Source organism: Sarcophilus harrisii, chromosome 1, assembly GCF_902635505.1.
Source record: "Sarcophilus harrisii chromosome 1, mSarHar1.11, whole genome shotgun sequence".
In the NCBI taxonomy this organism is placed as follows: Eukaryota; Metazoa; Chordata; class Mammalia; order Dasyuromorphia; family Dasyuridae; genus Sarcophilus; species Sarcophilus harrisii.
Genome location: NC_045426.1, coordinates 329,836,560 through 329,854,413, shown reverse-complemented (window position 1 = coordinate 329,854,413; position 17,854 = coordinate 329,836,560). Strand labels below are relative to the sequence as shown.

At 34.8% G+C, this 17,854-nt stretch overlaps 1 protein-coding gene across 3 annotated transcripts in view; it reads left to right on the top strand.

Moving 5' to 3' along the window:
- The window catches only part of ERP44 (endoplasmic reticulum protein 44), a 119,463-nt gene extending 108,599 nt beyond the window's left edge, over positions 1-10,864 (top strand). For 2 of the 3 annotated variants that reach the window (XM_031945543.1, XM_031945544.1), the window contains exons 11-12: positions 8,943-9,045; positions 9,441-10,864. In XM_031945543.1, coding sequence (XP_031801403.1) covers positions 8,943-9,045; positions 9,441-9,542 — 205 coding nt within the window. In that variant the 3' untranslated portion in view covers positions 9,543-10,864. Of the gene's footprint in view, positions 1-8,942; positions 9,046-9,440 lie in introns of those variants that run through there. The other variant, XM_031945545.1, reaches the window with a different exon arrangement.
- The last annotated feature ends 6,990 nt before the right edge of the window (positions 10,865-17,854 follow it).

Sequence of the window (17,854 nt, the reverse complement as noted above, 5' to 3'; positions counted from 1 at the left end):
AATCTCCTTCTTAAAATTGCCAATATAGTAAGTATCCCAGGAGTGGAGTGAGCTTTCAGGATGAAGAGATTTCTGTGATCAGAGTAGACAAAGTCCAGGCTCAGTAGTACAACTTGGAGAGGACTATTCATATTTTCCTTCTTAATTTACACACACTCTCTCTCTCTCTTTCTCTCTCAATATATATATGTATGTGTGTGTGTATATATATACACACATACACTTGATTTTTTAAAAAACTTCTTTATATTAAATATGAAATATATAAATATTAAACTATAAAAATTTCTTTATATATAAATTTATATGCTTTCATATGTATGTATCTCCAGCTTCCATCCTCATTAGAATATAAATTCTTTATGATTGGGGATTGTTTTATTCTTTGTATCCCCAGCATCTGTCTTAGTGCTTGGCACACATAGTAGATGCTTACTAAATGTTTTTTGATTGATATGTGTGGTCAGTCTTTATTATTGCTTTATAAGGCCTGATTTTCCTAAAGGTATTTTTTTAATATATTTTTAACCTTTTTGTCACCTGTTCTGGGAATATCTATTCATCTTTTTCCTCCTTTTTGGTGAGGAAGTGTATTTCTATAGCTGCTTTGAAGTTAACAAGCCCCGTATTTTATTAAGTGTAATTTTACAAGTTTTTGTTTGATTACCTTCAGGGACTATGTCATGCCCAAAACATTCATTAAAACTGGTATTGTATAGGTGTTAATTGCTTTAAATGTGTTCTTACTATTAAGTTTTGATTTTAGTCTTTTAACAGATTTTAGCCTTAGTTTTCTTCCTGGTAACTATTTTCTCACTGTGACTTACCTGAGGAAAACCAAGATGTATTTTAAAATGTTGCCTTCATACATTGGTTCAATTTATCATTTAGATTCAAATACAAAACTTTCAGATTCCATTCTTCCTTGGTACACATTTGGAATTTTATATTTCTCAAGTCTAGAATACACTTTGATATCATTGGGAGAAAGTTTCCATAGAATGAAATAACTGTTTAATGTACTTTTTAATGGAATTATATAATGTGATGTCATTTATGGTACATTCAGTGAAAAAATACAATGGTTTGTATGAGTCCCTTTTTGACCTGAAACGCATGCCCGGGAGTGATGATAATGAATTCAGTTAGACAGAATTATAATGTGTTTAAATTGTCTCCCTGGGAAATGCCATGGTTGATACTAGTTGTTAACATGACTGTGTTAGTGACACATTTTAAAAAGAGAACTTTAGTGAACATTAACCACTCTGACATTATCACTATGTTGTGATCTCTTTTACATATTTGAAGAAGATTGACTTTGTCTCTTGGGTTGCCATGGCCAAAAATGTTATCATCAATTGCTTAGCCTCCCAGTGATTAACATGGTTGGTCTTTAGAAAACAGCCAAAGTTTGTTGCCAGAGCCATAGTTGAGTCCCTTCCAAGGTAGTAGAACCTGTCAGAATTATATTCCAAAAGTATAACCTTCTAGAATCACCCCACGAATCACCCCACTATGATATATCAGGCTGAATTGCCTTCAAGAAATTACAAAACTATCTTAATGGAATTAAACTGTCTTCCTGGAAAATGTCTTGTTTTATATCAGTTGTTGTTAACATACACTTCCCATGGATTATCCTAAAAACAAGAGTTCATCTTTTTAATAAAAATATTTTGTAGTATTGTAGGTTTAGCATCAGGACATGAAATTGTGTGTTTTCAAAGAATTAAAAATGCAAATCACAGATGTTGATGGAAGGGCACATACTGGGTATGAGTAAGCTATAACATATAACCAGTGAAGAACTCTTAAAGAAGAACAGGACTAAAAGATGTTCTCAAGGAATACTATAGTGGGAATAAGAAAATATAAATAACCATAAATTTTCCACATTTTTCCTCTTTTAGCGAATTTTCTTTCATTTCTTTGCTTCTCAGGTCTCTCTAGTAAACTTTTTGATTGATGTTGAATTGTTTGTTTTGTTCCTTTCACTGCCCTTAATCAGCAAAAGTCAAGATTAACATAATACAAGAATTTGTTATACTTTAGTTATATGAATTACATTATACATGTTACCTTTTTTTTTTTTCCATTTTCAAGCAATTATATAATGGCTTTCTACTATCCATATAACTAGATATTGAATATTCCATTATCTTTCCACAGGTCTTCAGTAGTTTTCTTAAGCCATTTTTGTCATGGCACTGTTAGCTCATTCTATCCTCTTATGGTCTTTTCTGTGTCAAAAAGACACAGCATGTTACTTATTTTTGCAGGCTTTGAAATATTTGTTTAAACTCCATCAGATAATGTAGAAGAATATGTTTATTCATAATGGCCATAGAAAATGTTTTTTTAAAATTACTATTTTCCTATACTTCACTTTTTAATTGAATTCATGTCATCATTTTCAAAAAGGACATTTTGAAATTCCATTCTACATATGCTCATTTTTAATAGTGTTGATATTGATTTGCCTAAGGTTATACCAATATTTAAATGGGGATACTTGGACCCAGATTTGGTCACCTGAATCTGGGTTCATTGCACTTTCCATTATTACCCTCCCCTCTTTCTTCTTTGTCTCTCTCTGTCTCTCTCGTTATTGTTTTATATATGAGAGATTTCTGTGGACTATTTTCCTAGGACCCATTTCATGTTATAGATATATTACTGTGGACTACCTTACTTTGATTTCTAAATCAAATTGCCACAAGATGGCAATATCATGCCATACATAGAATGTTAGAATGAGAAGATGCCCCTATCATCATCTGGGCAAAGAGTTATATTTTCAGAAGAAATTAAGATCCAGTTAGGTGAAGTGACTTGTTCAGGACCACCCAGTGAAGGTAACACTGGCATAAGGGGATAGCTCCTTAATTCCCTGGTAGTGTTACAATGCTATCTCACATAAAATAAACTGTTCTTTGCTAAAAGTTGAAATATCACTTTTCTTATGGCCAAATTCACAAATTAGTGCTTTTATGATTTGAAAATTTGGGGAATGGATAAGTTTTCAAATTGTCTAATACTTTTCAAATCCAGTTTTATGGAAAATGTTTTTTCTAAGGATTTTCCCCCAATTGTATATATCTTCCATTTTGAGGATTATAGAATTTAAAAGGTAGAAGAAACCCTTTATTTGCCAGTTTTAACCTTTATTTTTGCAAAATGCTCTCCAGTTATGTCTACAGTGATTCAAATATTACAAGCATTGGTACTTTGTTTCAGATTTCTTGGATTTCTTGAGCTGCAAAGTTGGCAAAATCTGTTCTGGCTTCCTATTTTCTTTCTTTAGAAATTAATTTATCAAATAAGACAGAAAAGTATACATAATACATAATTAGCATTTCAAAAAGATATGGGAGTTCTTAATAAACTATTGGAGTGGCTATTGAGGTACTTAATGGGGAACAGAAGAATATTAATTAGAAATTTTCTGACTAAACCCTAAAATTTGCAATTCTAATCTAGTGAGTTTCATGTTTGCTTCAGTCTAGGTATCTTCCCTATTGGATACTGCACCAGATTTTCATAGCTCATTCATATCATGTCAGATCTCTGCTCAGAAATGTTTAGTGACTCCCTACTGCCTACCTAGTAAAGTTTAAATTTTTCTCCTTAGTTTAAGGTCTCCCATAATATGTCTTGTTTATTTTATTCCCTGCCATGTAGTCTTACAGTCTCTCCAAACTGGTCTAATCCCAGTACCAATTTTCTACCTCTGATATATTGTGTTTCTTTGCCTCATATGTCTTCCCTTTATAGGCAGTCTATTGAATTTTTATCAAACACTAGGGCCTCCAAGAATATTTCCCTGTTGGTCTCAACACACTTTGTTTTGTACCTCTCAAATGTATTTAAATGGTGCCTGGAATATAAACAATTAATATTGCTTGTTGATTAATAGTTATGTACTACATGACTGATAATACATATTAATACAAATAAATATAGATTTTTGTTATCTATGGGTGTTATTCCCCTATTTGACTAGGGAATTGTCTTACCTAAACTTTGTATCTTTCTAATTGCCCAGTATATTAAACTGCTCACATTGGACACTTAGTCTTTGTCCAATTTAAAATTGAATTTCATGATACTAAATACACACATACACACATACAGAATGCACCCAGAAACAGACTTTGGATGTTAATAGCATAATGAATTTAAGTTTAAATTATTATTTAAGATTAGAAAGTATTTTTTCTTATTTCTTCTTATTATTATTATTTAAGATTAGAAAATAATTACTTTGAGGAGGAAACATGTGCAGTTGATCTCAAAATCAGAGCCAACAGAGTTAAATAGAAAGTAGTGTTAATCAGTAGTTTTTACTTTAAACATGAAATATGATTCAGTTTGTAGCCAAATAAAATATCATTTTGGAAATACTGAACCAATAAATGTATCTCCCCCCCCACACACACACCTCTGAAAAGATAAAAGACCCAAATATATTAGAAAAAAAAAATGCTCTTCCCCTGTTCCTCAGGTAATCCATAATGAAAGGCCTCAGCTCTAAGCCAGAATTGCTTTCCAGCAGGGATCTACAGTTACACCTATTCACTATTATCTGTGAAATTCTCTTTTAACTCAGATGAAGAAGAAAAACATTTTTAAAAGCAGTTTTCTGTAAATTTACTTTGATTTTCTGCTGTCTCTTGATCTGATTAGCTAAGAAATTGAAATATTGGAAAATCTATTGAGCCTACTTCCCAAATAAGACTCATAATAACACTCTACTTTTGAGTGGAGGGAAAAAATCTCTGACAAAGTAGATAGTCCTAAACATATTAAAGTTAAAGCATGTAACTTTACTTTCATTTAATAAATAGAAAGTTTAAAAGTTTAGAAATATTCTTTTTTGGCTGTTAAAAAAAAGAATATCAGAATTTAGGTTTTCTAATGGAAATTTATATCAACATGAGATACGAGCATATTTCATGAATGCAGTTGATTTGCTTATAATTTAACCTACTTATTACAAGTTTAAAGTAGGACTAATTTCACTGTTCTAATAAAGGTACACAACTGGAAAGTATTCTATTTCTCAAAATACTCCTCATATTTCTGGGCACCATGTCTTTTATCATTTCTATAGTTTTGAATGAATACTAATTATTTCTGTAAGATAGAGATTTTTAGTGTGTAGTTGAGAGGCTACTTGTGACAGAAGCTGGTCCAGAAGACAAGGATAGAACATAATAATGTCAGATTAATGTTTCTGACCTTGCAGGAGGTGAAAAAAGAGAGAAGGGAGCACTGTTTACACTTAGTAGCTTTATTGCTGGTGTTATTTGTCCTTCACTTTCAAAGAAGACCAGTAACATCACCAGTGTTTTTGGGGTTTTTTTTGGCGGCCGGGGGGGGGGGGGGGAGGAGAGGATGTGACAAAGAGAGAGAGAAAGAAAACTGGCCGCAGTCCTCAGCCTCACTCTCTCATTGAGCCTACAACCTACTAAATTTTTTCAGTCATTTTCAGATGAACTGTCCTTGTACTTGTGAAGTTGCTCAGGAGTAATGCTTTGCATTTTTCTGTTGCCATTCATTTGTTTTTCAGTCACGTCTGACTCTTTATAAAAACTCCATTTTGAGTTTTCTTAACAAAAATACTGGAGCTCAGCTCATTTTACAGATAAAGAAACTGAGGCAAACAGGATTAAGGGATTTTTCCAGGATCACACATCAATAAGCATCTGAGACCAGATTTGAGTTCAGGTAGATGAGTCTTCCTGATTCCCAGCCCAGAGCTCTATCCATTATACCCCACAACTGTCCTTTAAGGCCTTACATTTTCATCTAATTATATCAGCTCTAAGTTCTAGTTCAGTGGTGTCAGAGTCAAACAGAAACAGGATTAGTAAACTATAAAAAGGGTCACTAAAAGCCTACATTGACTACGAGGAAAAACATATAAAATGATGTATGTTCTGTTGTATTTATTTTGTTAAATATTTCCCAATTACATTTTAATCTGATTCAACCTGTGCTTGGGAACACAAGGTCATGTATGTGTTTGACATATCTGGCTTGTCTTTATATCCTAGTTCTGCTGGTTACTGTGTGAACTCTCCAGCCCAGTTTTGTGTCACTTGCAAATTTGATAAATATGCCATTGGGACATAAATCCATGTAATTATTAGGGATGGACAGAATTATGATAGTGATTAGAGAACTCTAGTAAAACACAAGACCAAGCAAGGATTCATAGGAGAAACTACAAAAAAAACCTCATTTGAAATTAGCATCAGTTTATTAATGACTATTCTTAGGGTCCAGGCATTTAACTGTTCTAAATCATTCTAATTATATTATTGTGTAATTTAACATATCTTACCCCTTTCACTTACATGTAAAGATAGTTTTCAACATTCATTTTATTAAGATTTTGAGTTCCAATTTTTCTCTCTCTCTCCTCCCCAAGACAGCAATCTGATATAGGTTATATGTATGCCATTATGTTAAGCATATTTCTACATTTTTCATGTTGTGAAAGAAGAATCGGAACAAAAAGAGAAAAGATAAAACAAAAAAACAAAAAGTTAAAATACATTGATCTTGATCTACATTCAGATTCTAGTTCATTCTCTGGATGTGGGTGGCATTTTCCACCACAAATCTATTGGAATTTTCTTGGATCATTGTGTTGCTGGGAAGAGCTAAGTCCATCACAGTTGCTCATCACACAATTTTGCTGTTATTGTATACAATGTTCTCCCAGTTCTGCTCATTTCACTCAGCTTCATTTCATGTCTTTCCAGTTTTTTTGAAATCTGTCTGCTCATCATTTCTTAAAGCAATTTATGAAGTTTCCATTACATTAATCTATCACAACTTGTTCATCCAGTCTCCAGTTGATGAGCATTCCTTCAATTTCCAGTTCTTTGCTACCACAGAAAAAACTATTATAAATATTTTTGTACATGTGGATCTTTTCCCCCTTTTTATGACCTCTTTACATTTCTCTTTTTCATAATAATTTAGTGAAAATCCTGGGTTATTTCTACCTTCTGAATCCAATTCTTCCTGTGCAACAAGAGAACTGTGCGGTTCTGCACACATATGTTGTATCTAGGATATACTGTGATATATTTAACATGTATAGGACTGCTTGCCATCTGGGGAAGGGGGTGGAGGTAGGGAAGGAGGGGAAAAATTGGAACAGAAGTGAGTGCAAGGGATAATGTTGTAAAAAAAATTACCCTGGCATGGGTTCTGTCAATAAAAAGTTATTTAAAAAAAATAATTAGTGAAAATTTCTGTTTAAATATTCATTTAAAGTCCAAGTAATTTATACAACATTCCTGATTCTTCAGTTGAATAATTGTCAAAAATAAATATTTAGACCAGTATGACCTGTTCTTGATTTAGTCACGCTGGCCTCTTTGTGGTTACCTCTTCCTTTTCCTAAACATCTCCTTAATTTAATTACTCTAGAAACATTTATCAAGCACCTAGGACAGGCAGCGTGGGGTAGTGGAGAGCATGTTAGATTTGAAATCAGGAAAACTTGGCTAGCTTGGATTAAAAATTATTTAAAATTTCTCTTTAGACCTCAGTTTCCTTATTTGTAAAGTAAAGGAATTGGGCTCATGAACACTAAGTTTCCTTCTAGCTCTAGATGTAAGATCTTATATATAAGGTACTTAAATTCTAGAACTTTGCTCCTAATGGAAATCAAATTCAATGACATCATTTACAGACTATTCTCTTCCCTTATTTTAGAAATCATGACATTGTTTTTCCTTTCTTAATCCTGTGGAACCTCTTGTGCAAAATTTTTTGAAGTTCTTTAGCAAATGGGGATGAAGTTTTTCTGTTTCTGTTTATTTTTACCCTTCAAGTATGGTTAAGCCTCTAATGAGGGGCAATTAGGAAATACAGAGTGATGTGCTTGGATTCAGGAAGATTCATCTTCCCTAGTTCCAATCTGGCCTGAAACATTTTCTAACTGTGTAACCCTAGACAAGTCCCTTAACCTTCATATTCTCAGTTTCTTCATCTGTAAAATGAGCCAGAGAAGAAAATAACAAACCATTCCAGTGTCTCTGCCAAGAAGATGGTCGTACAAGATTGTAGAACCACAAAATCTCTAATGTGTTTCCTACTTTATCTTAGATATCAGTAAACCATAAATGCCTTTTTTTATTCTCTCCTTTGTAGCCCAATGATCCTTCTCCTTGGCAGAAGCAATATAAGAGTTGAGAAGCTTCACTAATTTTTAAAGTTATGATTATAGATGGTGCTTTTGAAACATTATTAATTTGTTTCCTTAAAGGTTTGATTCTTCATAAATTGCTAGTTGCCCCGCAAAAGCAATTCATACTGTTTGGGTACGATCTAATCTTCAGATTTTACAAGAACAGCTAATAGTAGTTTTCATCTTAAGCATTATAGAACCTTTGAGATTCATGGATAGAATTGATATTTTAGCACTTTGCTGTGGGGGACAGTAGATGATGTCAGATTAAATTTAAATTGATCTCTTGGTGTTTATCTGTGGTCCATGTGCAATTACTTCAGCACTGGAGAACCTTTCAAAAGCATCCTGTCAATATAGCTACCTAACAGTCATTTGTATTTGTAAACTGTGCATTTGGCACCTGCTGTTCTCTGTTGCTCTGTGGCTAGTGGGGAGTCAGAATGGGTATACAATGAAGTTATTGGTTAGTACAACACAGTGGGAGTTATTGAAGGAAAGAAACCACACTTGCTTGCCCTTAGGAGAGGATAAGAGAGAAAAAGAAAGTGGTGACATTAATGCAAACCTTCTTTTATTTAGCTACCAGAAAATAATTAATGACTGGAGAAGCCAGCCAGCTCTATCTAGGGCATTAAATTGTTTGAACAACACCAGTCGTTGTTTTTACTTTAAAAAACACTTTTTAATTTTCTAAGCTGAATTTATATGGCTTTTTTGATTTCAGGATTCCAAACAAGCTTAAACAGTTTGTATTAGACTTGCATTCAGGAAAATTGCACAGAGAATTCCATCATGGTCCTGATCCCACTGATGTTGCCCCTGGACAGGTAGGAGTTTTCATATTCTTTAAATAGTATATTTTAGTGGGAAGAAAAGCTCTTCTCTTGCATTAATTTATTAAGTTTCTATTGTAGAAAGTAATGCTGTTAAGCAATCCTGAAGCAATGGCCAAATTAAAAATAAACAAGAGACTATTTTTTTTTTTTAATATTGAAAAAGATGGTCTCTAAGTTTTTCATTTCTTTATTGGATAGAGTTTCCTTGAATCCTTTAATGATGAAAACTAAATTGAAATCAATGGATGTCCCCTCAAATAAAGTGGCTATCTTTAGTCATTAAATCATCAAGTTTTTATTGAACTTCAGCTATCTATCTTAACTATGTGATCAACTTACAACATAACCTAAAAAGCTGAAATATATTATCTTTTTATCTTCTACAGCACATTCAAGATGTAGCAAGCAGTCCACCAGAGAGTTCCTTCCAGAAACTAGCACCCAGCGAATATAGGTATACCTTATTGAGGGATCGAGATGAGCTTTAAAAACTTGAACAAAAAATTGCAAGCCTTTCAAACAACAGCATCAACTTACGTGGTGGAAATAGTAAACCTATATTTTCATAATTCTACGTGTATTTTTATTTTGAATAAACTAAAAGAAAGGTTTGGGTTTTTAATTCCCCTGATTTAAATTATATGGTTTGATGGGTTATCCAATATAACTTCTTTTTTAAAAGTCCTATTAAGATTTAATAAGAAAAATACATCAGAGGCCCATCTTCACTTTGGATTTAACCCTGACCTCCCAAACATTCATAAATCCAGTGGAAGGTAATATTGCCAGAGACAATATGTTGTTAACTTGCACTGCTCCATTAAATAAGAATTGGGATGTTTTCTGTGTAGCCTGGTAGTATGTACTCTATTTTCCCCCTTACTTTCCATAGGAACAGTTCTGTTTGGTACTTTCATTGTCACATTTCTCACAACAAAAAGGGTATATATTCTGGATACTTGGGAGGGGAATAAATTAAAGTTTTACAGAACTTTGTGTTGTGTTACTGATTCATGGGATGCTGCTTATGAAAATTTGATTATGGTCTTTTGGGATTTTTGACATGTAACCCAAACCTGTTAACCGAAGAAAACAGAAAGTCCCAAGTCAAAAATTTGGCCAGTCATATTCTCTGAGCTTAGAAAAAGAAAGAAAAGGGGGAAAATGCTGTTAAACTTATAAATTTATGTTTACTTAACAGTGGCTATGGCAGGTATTTCAAACTTTTAAAGAGTGATTTGTTCACAAACATGAGAAAAATTTCTAATCCAGATAAATACCAGTGTTTCTAATGGGGGAATACAACAAAATAAAATCTGTTCAATTCCTAAGGTCTATTTAGAGTAGATTTTCCCTTTAGCAAATTTTGATTTGTATGACTGTATAAGGTAGTGCTGAACCAAAACCTCAGATTATGACTTAAGTTCATCTTACAAATTGATCTTCCACCCAACCCCAACTACCCACTACCTTTTTTGGGTCTCACACAGACCTGAGTAGGTTACAGACATAGCTGCTACTCAGCATTCTGCCCATTGGATTCCTGATGCAGGATCTAGAGGAAAGCAGCACAAAAGAGAGACCAAAGCCAACAGAGTGGTGCTTTGCTGGCTTGGGCTAGCACTGTATGGATCAGGAGTCTTTTTATACTTTTTATACTAATACATATAAGTCAACCCCAGTTTAGGGGAAGGAGGTTTTTGTTTTGTTGTTTTTAATTTAAAAGGTTGACTTATGTGCCATTATATAGAATATGTAATGATACCTGTAACACCTACGAGTTTTTTCAAAATAAAAAAAAAAAACTTCATATTTCTACTGGATATTATTTTGTTCTTTTTGAAAAAGAACCAGCTTAGTCAATTATGGATATATTACAGATAGATAGATAGCAGTCTTCTACCCAATGAAAGAATCTCCTAAATATCTTTAATATAAGTAGTCAGTCTCTATTTGAACACTTAGGAGTGATGGGAAGATTACCTCCCTATAAAATAATCCATTCTGGTTTTTTGGATGGTTCAGTAATTGTGAGCCAAAAATCGCTATCTACCTTCACATAACTCCCATATATTTATTCTAGTCCTGTCCTCTGGAACCTTTTTCCAGGTATCAGGCCTTTAAATATTAAAAGATAGCTTCCATATTCTGTACCACATTTCCTTTAAGCTAATGGCTTTCAGTTACTTTAATGGTCCTTTATTTGATATCCTCATAGTATTATTGACTTTTCATTTTTTTAGTGATACTCCATAAATGGACACATTTGTGCATACTTGGTTTGACTAGAATAAAATGCAGTAGTAACATTACATTTTTGTTAATGTGAACTAATTAAAGCTTATTAGATTTAAAACTAAATGAAACTTTAGAGGTTATTCCAATCCTCATTATATAGATGAAGAAACCGAGGCTCAGAAAAGTCAAATGACTTCCTGAGGTCATATTGTAGAGCACACCCAGCCAGGTCCTCTGATTGTAACTCTTTTGCTTTTTCCATTGCATTGTGCATCTTTCCCATCATTGTAAGCTTTCAATTTACTAAAATCCCCAAGCTTCTTCCCTCCTCTACTTATATATTTGATGTTTTTGAAGCTAAATACAGGACTTTACATTTATAAAATTATTTGTTTTAATATTTGGCCTATCACAATCTATTAATATTACTGATTCTATCATCATATTAGCTCTTCCTCTCAACTTTGTGTCATTTATGAATTTGATGAGCATTGGCCAGAATAGAATCAAAAGATCTATGGATACTCTACCAGAAACTTTAAGTTAACATCATATCCATCATATATACTAATTTAATCCACATGTCTTCATTATGTGTTTGTTTAGAGATGTTGCAAGAAATTTTTTCAGATTCTCAGCTGAAATCCAGATTCAATCTTTAGTATTCCCTTTGACCTGACAATTTAGCAAAAATTAAGGGAAAAAAAGGGAAATGAATATGGATTACATCTTGTATATTTATTGTGATGAATCTGAGTATCATATTTGAGGAAGAGTCCTGTGTCTCCACAGAAATAAAATCAGAAATTCAGTGATCATTTTATAAACAACAACAAAAAAAACAAACCCAAGCTTAAAGATTCTGGTTTGTTCAGAGTTGCTCAATTTATTGATTAGTGACAAACCTAAGTCTTTTGACTTCTGGGTCAATTATCTTTTTCCTATGCCAGGCATTTTATAGCTGGGATTTAGGAAACATTGTCACAAGGAACAGTTGAAACACTTGGAGAAATCTATCCTTGAAAGAAGAACACTAAAGAGACACAATTTCTACCTTTAAAAATTTGAAAGGCTGTAGAAGATGGGGAGTAGGTTTATTTTGTGTTGCCACACAGGAGAAAAATAAGATCAAAGAAAAAATACATTCCTAAGAATTAAGTAGGCATATTTCATCTGAAAATGAGAAAGGATTCTTCAACATTTAGAGCTGTCCAACAAATGGTGAATATGAACAGTGTCATTCCAAAATGGCCAAAAAAATAGTTGCACTGGGGCAGCTAGGTGGCTCAGTGGATAGAGTGCCAGCCCTGACGTTCGGAGGACCCGAGTTCAAATTCCAGTCTCAGACACTTAACACTTCCTAGCTGTGTGACTCTGGGCAAGTCACTTAACCCCAATTACCTCATCCAGAAAAAAAAAATAGTTTCAGTAAGGCTGGCATACAACTCAACTGAGCCAGATCTCAGGAGAATCTGTAAATGAAATTGGAAGAACAACAGACATCAAATGTATCAGTTCTGTCAAAATTCCCATGGCAAAAAGTTAATATATCAATCCCATGTGAACTGCTCCATCTTAGTGCCTGGAACATGCCTTAGAACATGGTGCTGGCACTTTGAAAGGCAGGAAGCATAGACTTGAATAAATATATAATAGTCGCAATTAATGCTGAGATAAGTATAGGGCCACCCCCACCCCCCCATGTTCTCTGATCTTAGAGAGGCTGCAGCTAGAGGATCTCTTGAGCTAAGGAATTCTGGGATGCAATAGGTTAAGCCAGTTAGGTGTCTACTAAGGTGTACTAACTTTGGCATCAATATAGTAAGCCCCTGGCTAGGGGGGAGGTTGTTTAAGGAGGGACCAAACCCACAAAAATCAGGAGATTTGAGATTGTGAGTAGCCCCCGTACTTTTAGCCTGGGCAAGATAAGGAATTTAAAAAGAAAGGAAGGAAAGCTCTGTCAGGAGGCCATAAAATTTTAAGACATCTGGGGATCAGTTCAAAGAATGAAAATGTCAGTGAACTCAAAAAGATAGTGGACAGTACTATGACCCCCACTTTCCAAAAAAGGCAGCTTGAGAAGACTTAACAATTTGTTACATGCCCATTTTCTTTATGTGAATGAAGTACACAATGAGGACATCATTAATGTAAAACATGAACAAGAACATGGAGACTGGGAGATTTTCTTCTGCAGCCCACATCTTTGTAGTTGCACAACTGAGAGATGTAGAGAATGTAATATCCCACTGGGCTTAACTTACAAAGCTGATGTGACTTAGTAGAGGAAAATATAGCTTTAAAGATTCTCAAACAACAGTGTCTCCAAACAAACACATCAAAAGCATACATGAGAATGTTGTTCAGTCCACTATTTCAGTGTCAGCAAGGCATAAAACAGGAAGGTAGGCGCTCCCGGAAGGTGGTAACCCGGGTCACTAGAGTTTGCTTAGCACAGTGCCTGGAGCATAATAGGTGCAAATAACAGTAGAACTGGCTTAGACAATCTTGGACAAAGTCCAAATAAAAGTAGAATTACTTTTTGGTGGCCAGGTTCTCCATATGTTTCTGTTTGTGTTTGATGTGTTAATTATATTGAGCCCTAGAAAAATATTGGGCTTACACAATCTTTCATGAGCTTGACCTACCCATCTATACTGGGGAGGAAAAGCAACAGAGGATGAAGAAGATATATTGCACACCCCATTAAAAATGAGTGTGTATGAGTGTGTGTGTGTGTATGACTGTTTTGGAAGGATGCTACAGATGGTCCATTATCTGAACTTGGAACAAAAATAAGATTATGAGATTTTAGATTTAGCATTAGAAGAAATCTAAATCACCCAGGCGAGGGGTGGGGAGATATTTTTGCCAAGGGCCACTTGTATAATTATATTCATGGGCCATACAAAATTATCTGCTTACAGAACTCGAACAGTGCGAGGTGGTTTTACCTAGTTTTCAGTTCACCATCACTGCAGTTGCCTTAGCAAATGATTTCCTAGGCTTTAGCCTGTAGGCCCGACGTTCCCCACTCCTGACCCAGGCAGACACCTTCATTTTACAGTTAGGGAAACAGACCAGAGAAAATGACTTGGTCAACTCATGCTGCTAACTGGGAGCCAGGAAAGGTTCTCTCTCCAACTTGTTCCACCCCACTGTTCTGCCAAGACGTTGGGTCGCGTTACATTTAGGAATTGTGTCAATTAACTATCATTGATCCAAGTTTTTTTTTTTTTTTTTCCCCAACTGCCCATATTTTAATAACACTGTCCTGTTGATGCTATGTTATTATGAATTCTGGAACATTAAAATCTTAGAAATTCCAAGTTGGAAAGCCTTCAGAAGCCATCTATCTAGTCCATGTCCTGAGAACATCCCCAACACTTAGAGAACCTTACTAGAAAAGCTCTAGCTTGGGAAAATCTGCTTCATCTCAAAGCTGCCAATTTGAATTTTGGATAGTTTTCTTGGGAAGTTTTTTCTCATATTAAGTCTAAATCTGCTTCCTTATATATTTTACTTCCTACTTCTAGTTCTGCCCTTTGATGCCAAAGAAAACAAAACTGATACTTTTAACACATGGCAACTTCTCCAGTTCTTAAAGATAGTTAACATGGACCCGCTAAGTCTCATTAGGCTAAGTATCCTTCACCCATCTCTTGTATGGCATGGCTCAAGAGCTCGCGTTAATCTGGATGTCCTTTCCTTGATGCTCTGCAGCTTGTCTTTCTGAAAATGGGTCCATAATGGAACACAGTACTCCAAGTGTGTTTTGACCAGGACAGAATGCAGTGGCAGACCATCAATCAGACAAGTGCTTGAGGCAGCCCATAGTTTCATGGCATACTATCTCATGTAGAGCTTACATACCACTAAGACCATTGGATCTTTTCCTCACAAACTGTTGTCTAGTAATACTTCCCCTCGTGTTTTTATGGAATATTTTTGTTTTCTTTTTTTAAATTCAAAAGGAGGACCTCACATTTGCCTCTTTTGAATTTCATCTTTACAAAGACAGAGGTACATGTAGTCCAACCATCACATTTTAAAGTTGAATATAGGTTTCAAGGTCACACAGATCTTATTAGATTCACCCCAATATTCCATTCTGTAGAAATCTCTTGGATCTTGATTCTTATCATAGAACATGGCCTTTGTGTCATCAGCAAATTTGATACAAAATTCTATGGCTTCAACAGAGTCATTGATAAAAATGTCAAATAATACAAGGCCTTTTGCTTCTGATAAAGACCCTGCTTTTGGTAAATAACATGAAAGATATCAAGGACAAGCAAAAGGTATGAAGGCTGAATATAGGGCAAAAAAAAAAAAAAAAATGGACATTCTGAGTGTTCCAGTGCTACCTATGAAATATTGGGAAAAACAAACAAAAAAACAGAAAGCTTCCAGTGAACTAGGTGGGTTTTTTGTGAGGGATTTATAGAATGTCTTGCTCAAGACTTGCACAATATGTAGACAGCTATAGCTTGCCATGTGTACCAGTCAAAGGAGTGACCATACTGATGAATGGGTATTTGAAGTTTATCAAAACATAGCTAACCAATGATAGAATAATTAGAAATATTTAAATAGAGTTGTAGTGACCACTTATTCAAGATAATGATTTTCTTACATGTTTGGGATGTTGAATTAGATAATCTTTAAGGTTCCTTTATTCTCTAAAATTTTATCATTATTTTATACTAATTTGCTGAGCCACAAATTATTCAGAGTTAGTTTTTACTAAGACATGAATCAGAATTTTATATCTAGAAGGGCTTTAGATATCTTTAGTACCAGGTTTGGTCAGTGGCAGTTCAGGTGAAACCAAGAGTGTCTGGAATTTGAAAACTATCTAGTTTATATATAATATATAAACATAATAATGTGGGGTGGGTGAATGTCTAGTTTCTCTTAATATACATGCAACAGAAATCCAGCAGAAGCCAATGAGCAGATCTCCCAAAAGATGGGCATCAGTAAGGAATACATAAAATTCTGGGAGGCAAATAGAAATCCTAAGGAAGTTTGGCAACTATGTAGATGCTCTAGCAAGTCAGAAGAACCTGTGATCAAAGAGAAAGGTCATCCAGGAAGTTTGGTCCCAGAGATCAGGATCTAGCTCACATGCCTTGGACTCTAGTGGTAGATCTGATTCCTGAGAGCAACTAGAAGTGAAGATAAGACCCTACAGTTTTAAAAGAAATGGGCTGACAGAGGTAAAGTCAGAATCCTGATTCAGATTCTGGCTTCTACTTAACTTCCTTTATGAACTTAGTCAAATTATTTGACTTCTCTGGGTCTCTGTTGAACTAGATAAGCTCTAAAGTCACTTTGGGTTCTAAAACTACGATACTGTAACTTTGTGAAAGTCACAATCTCCTTGAATCTTAGTTTCTTAGTTTTAAATATGGGAATAATAATAATATCTGTACTACCTACCTCAGAAAGTTGTGGGGCATCTCAAACTCATCTCTTTTTCCGAACCCCACCCTTCCAACTTCGCTGTGTCTGCCAATGGCACTGCCATCTTCCAGTCATTAAGTACACAAACTTGGAGTCATCTTCAACTTTCATTCCCCATATCTGACTAGATGCTATATTCATTCTATTTTTGCAATCTCTCTCACATAATTCCCCTACTTTCCCTTCATACATAGGCAGCCTCCATCCTAGTTCAGGACTTGCAATAGTTGGTCTTCCTACCTCAAATTCTTTCCTTCCCCCCCCCCATTATGTCTTCCATACAGTTGCCAAAGTGATATCCCTAAAGTCACAAGCAAAAAAAATAAAAATAAAAAAACTCAACCTCAAAACACAAAAAAACCCCAAACTTCACTAGCTCCCTTTTGCCTCTGAGATTAAATACGAACTCTTCTAAATGACTGCCCTTCACAATCTGACTCCAGTCTACCTTTCCAGGCTTGTTACCCATTATTCTCACTCACATATTACTGATTCCTGCTACATTGGCTTCTTTATTTGCTGTCATGTCATCTGTCTCCTAATAGTCCATTTCCCAACCCTCTGCCAGCAAAGACAAAAATACGCTCCTTCTTTATCTCTGCCTCTTAGAATTACTAGGTTCTGTCAATGCTCAGCTTATGTTACTTTCTGGATTAGTTTTCCTCATCTCCCTAAGTGCTAGACCCTGTGTAACCCACCAGCCCAATTTACTATGTACTTTTCATTTAGTAGCATGTATCGACGTTTCCCCCATAGAATGTAAGCTCCTTGAGGGCAGGAATTGTTTCTTTTTGTCTTTGTATTCCCAGCATCTAGTACAGTGCCTGGCATATTGTAGACATTTAATAAATGCTGCTTGATTGACTCATTGAGGCTCATGTGAGATGTGTTAAGTCATTATACCTTGAAATGTTAACTATTAACTATGAGGAGGAAGAAGAGGCAGGCTCCTAACTGAAGTTGGGACACAGATATAAAAGACAGATAATCAGGGCCCGGAGAACTGGATTATTAGTCAGGGGCAAGTGATAAAAAACATTTTGAGCTAAAGAACTGTAACTAACATAAAATATCAAAGGAGAACCAGCAGCAG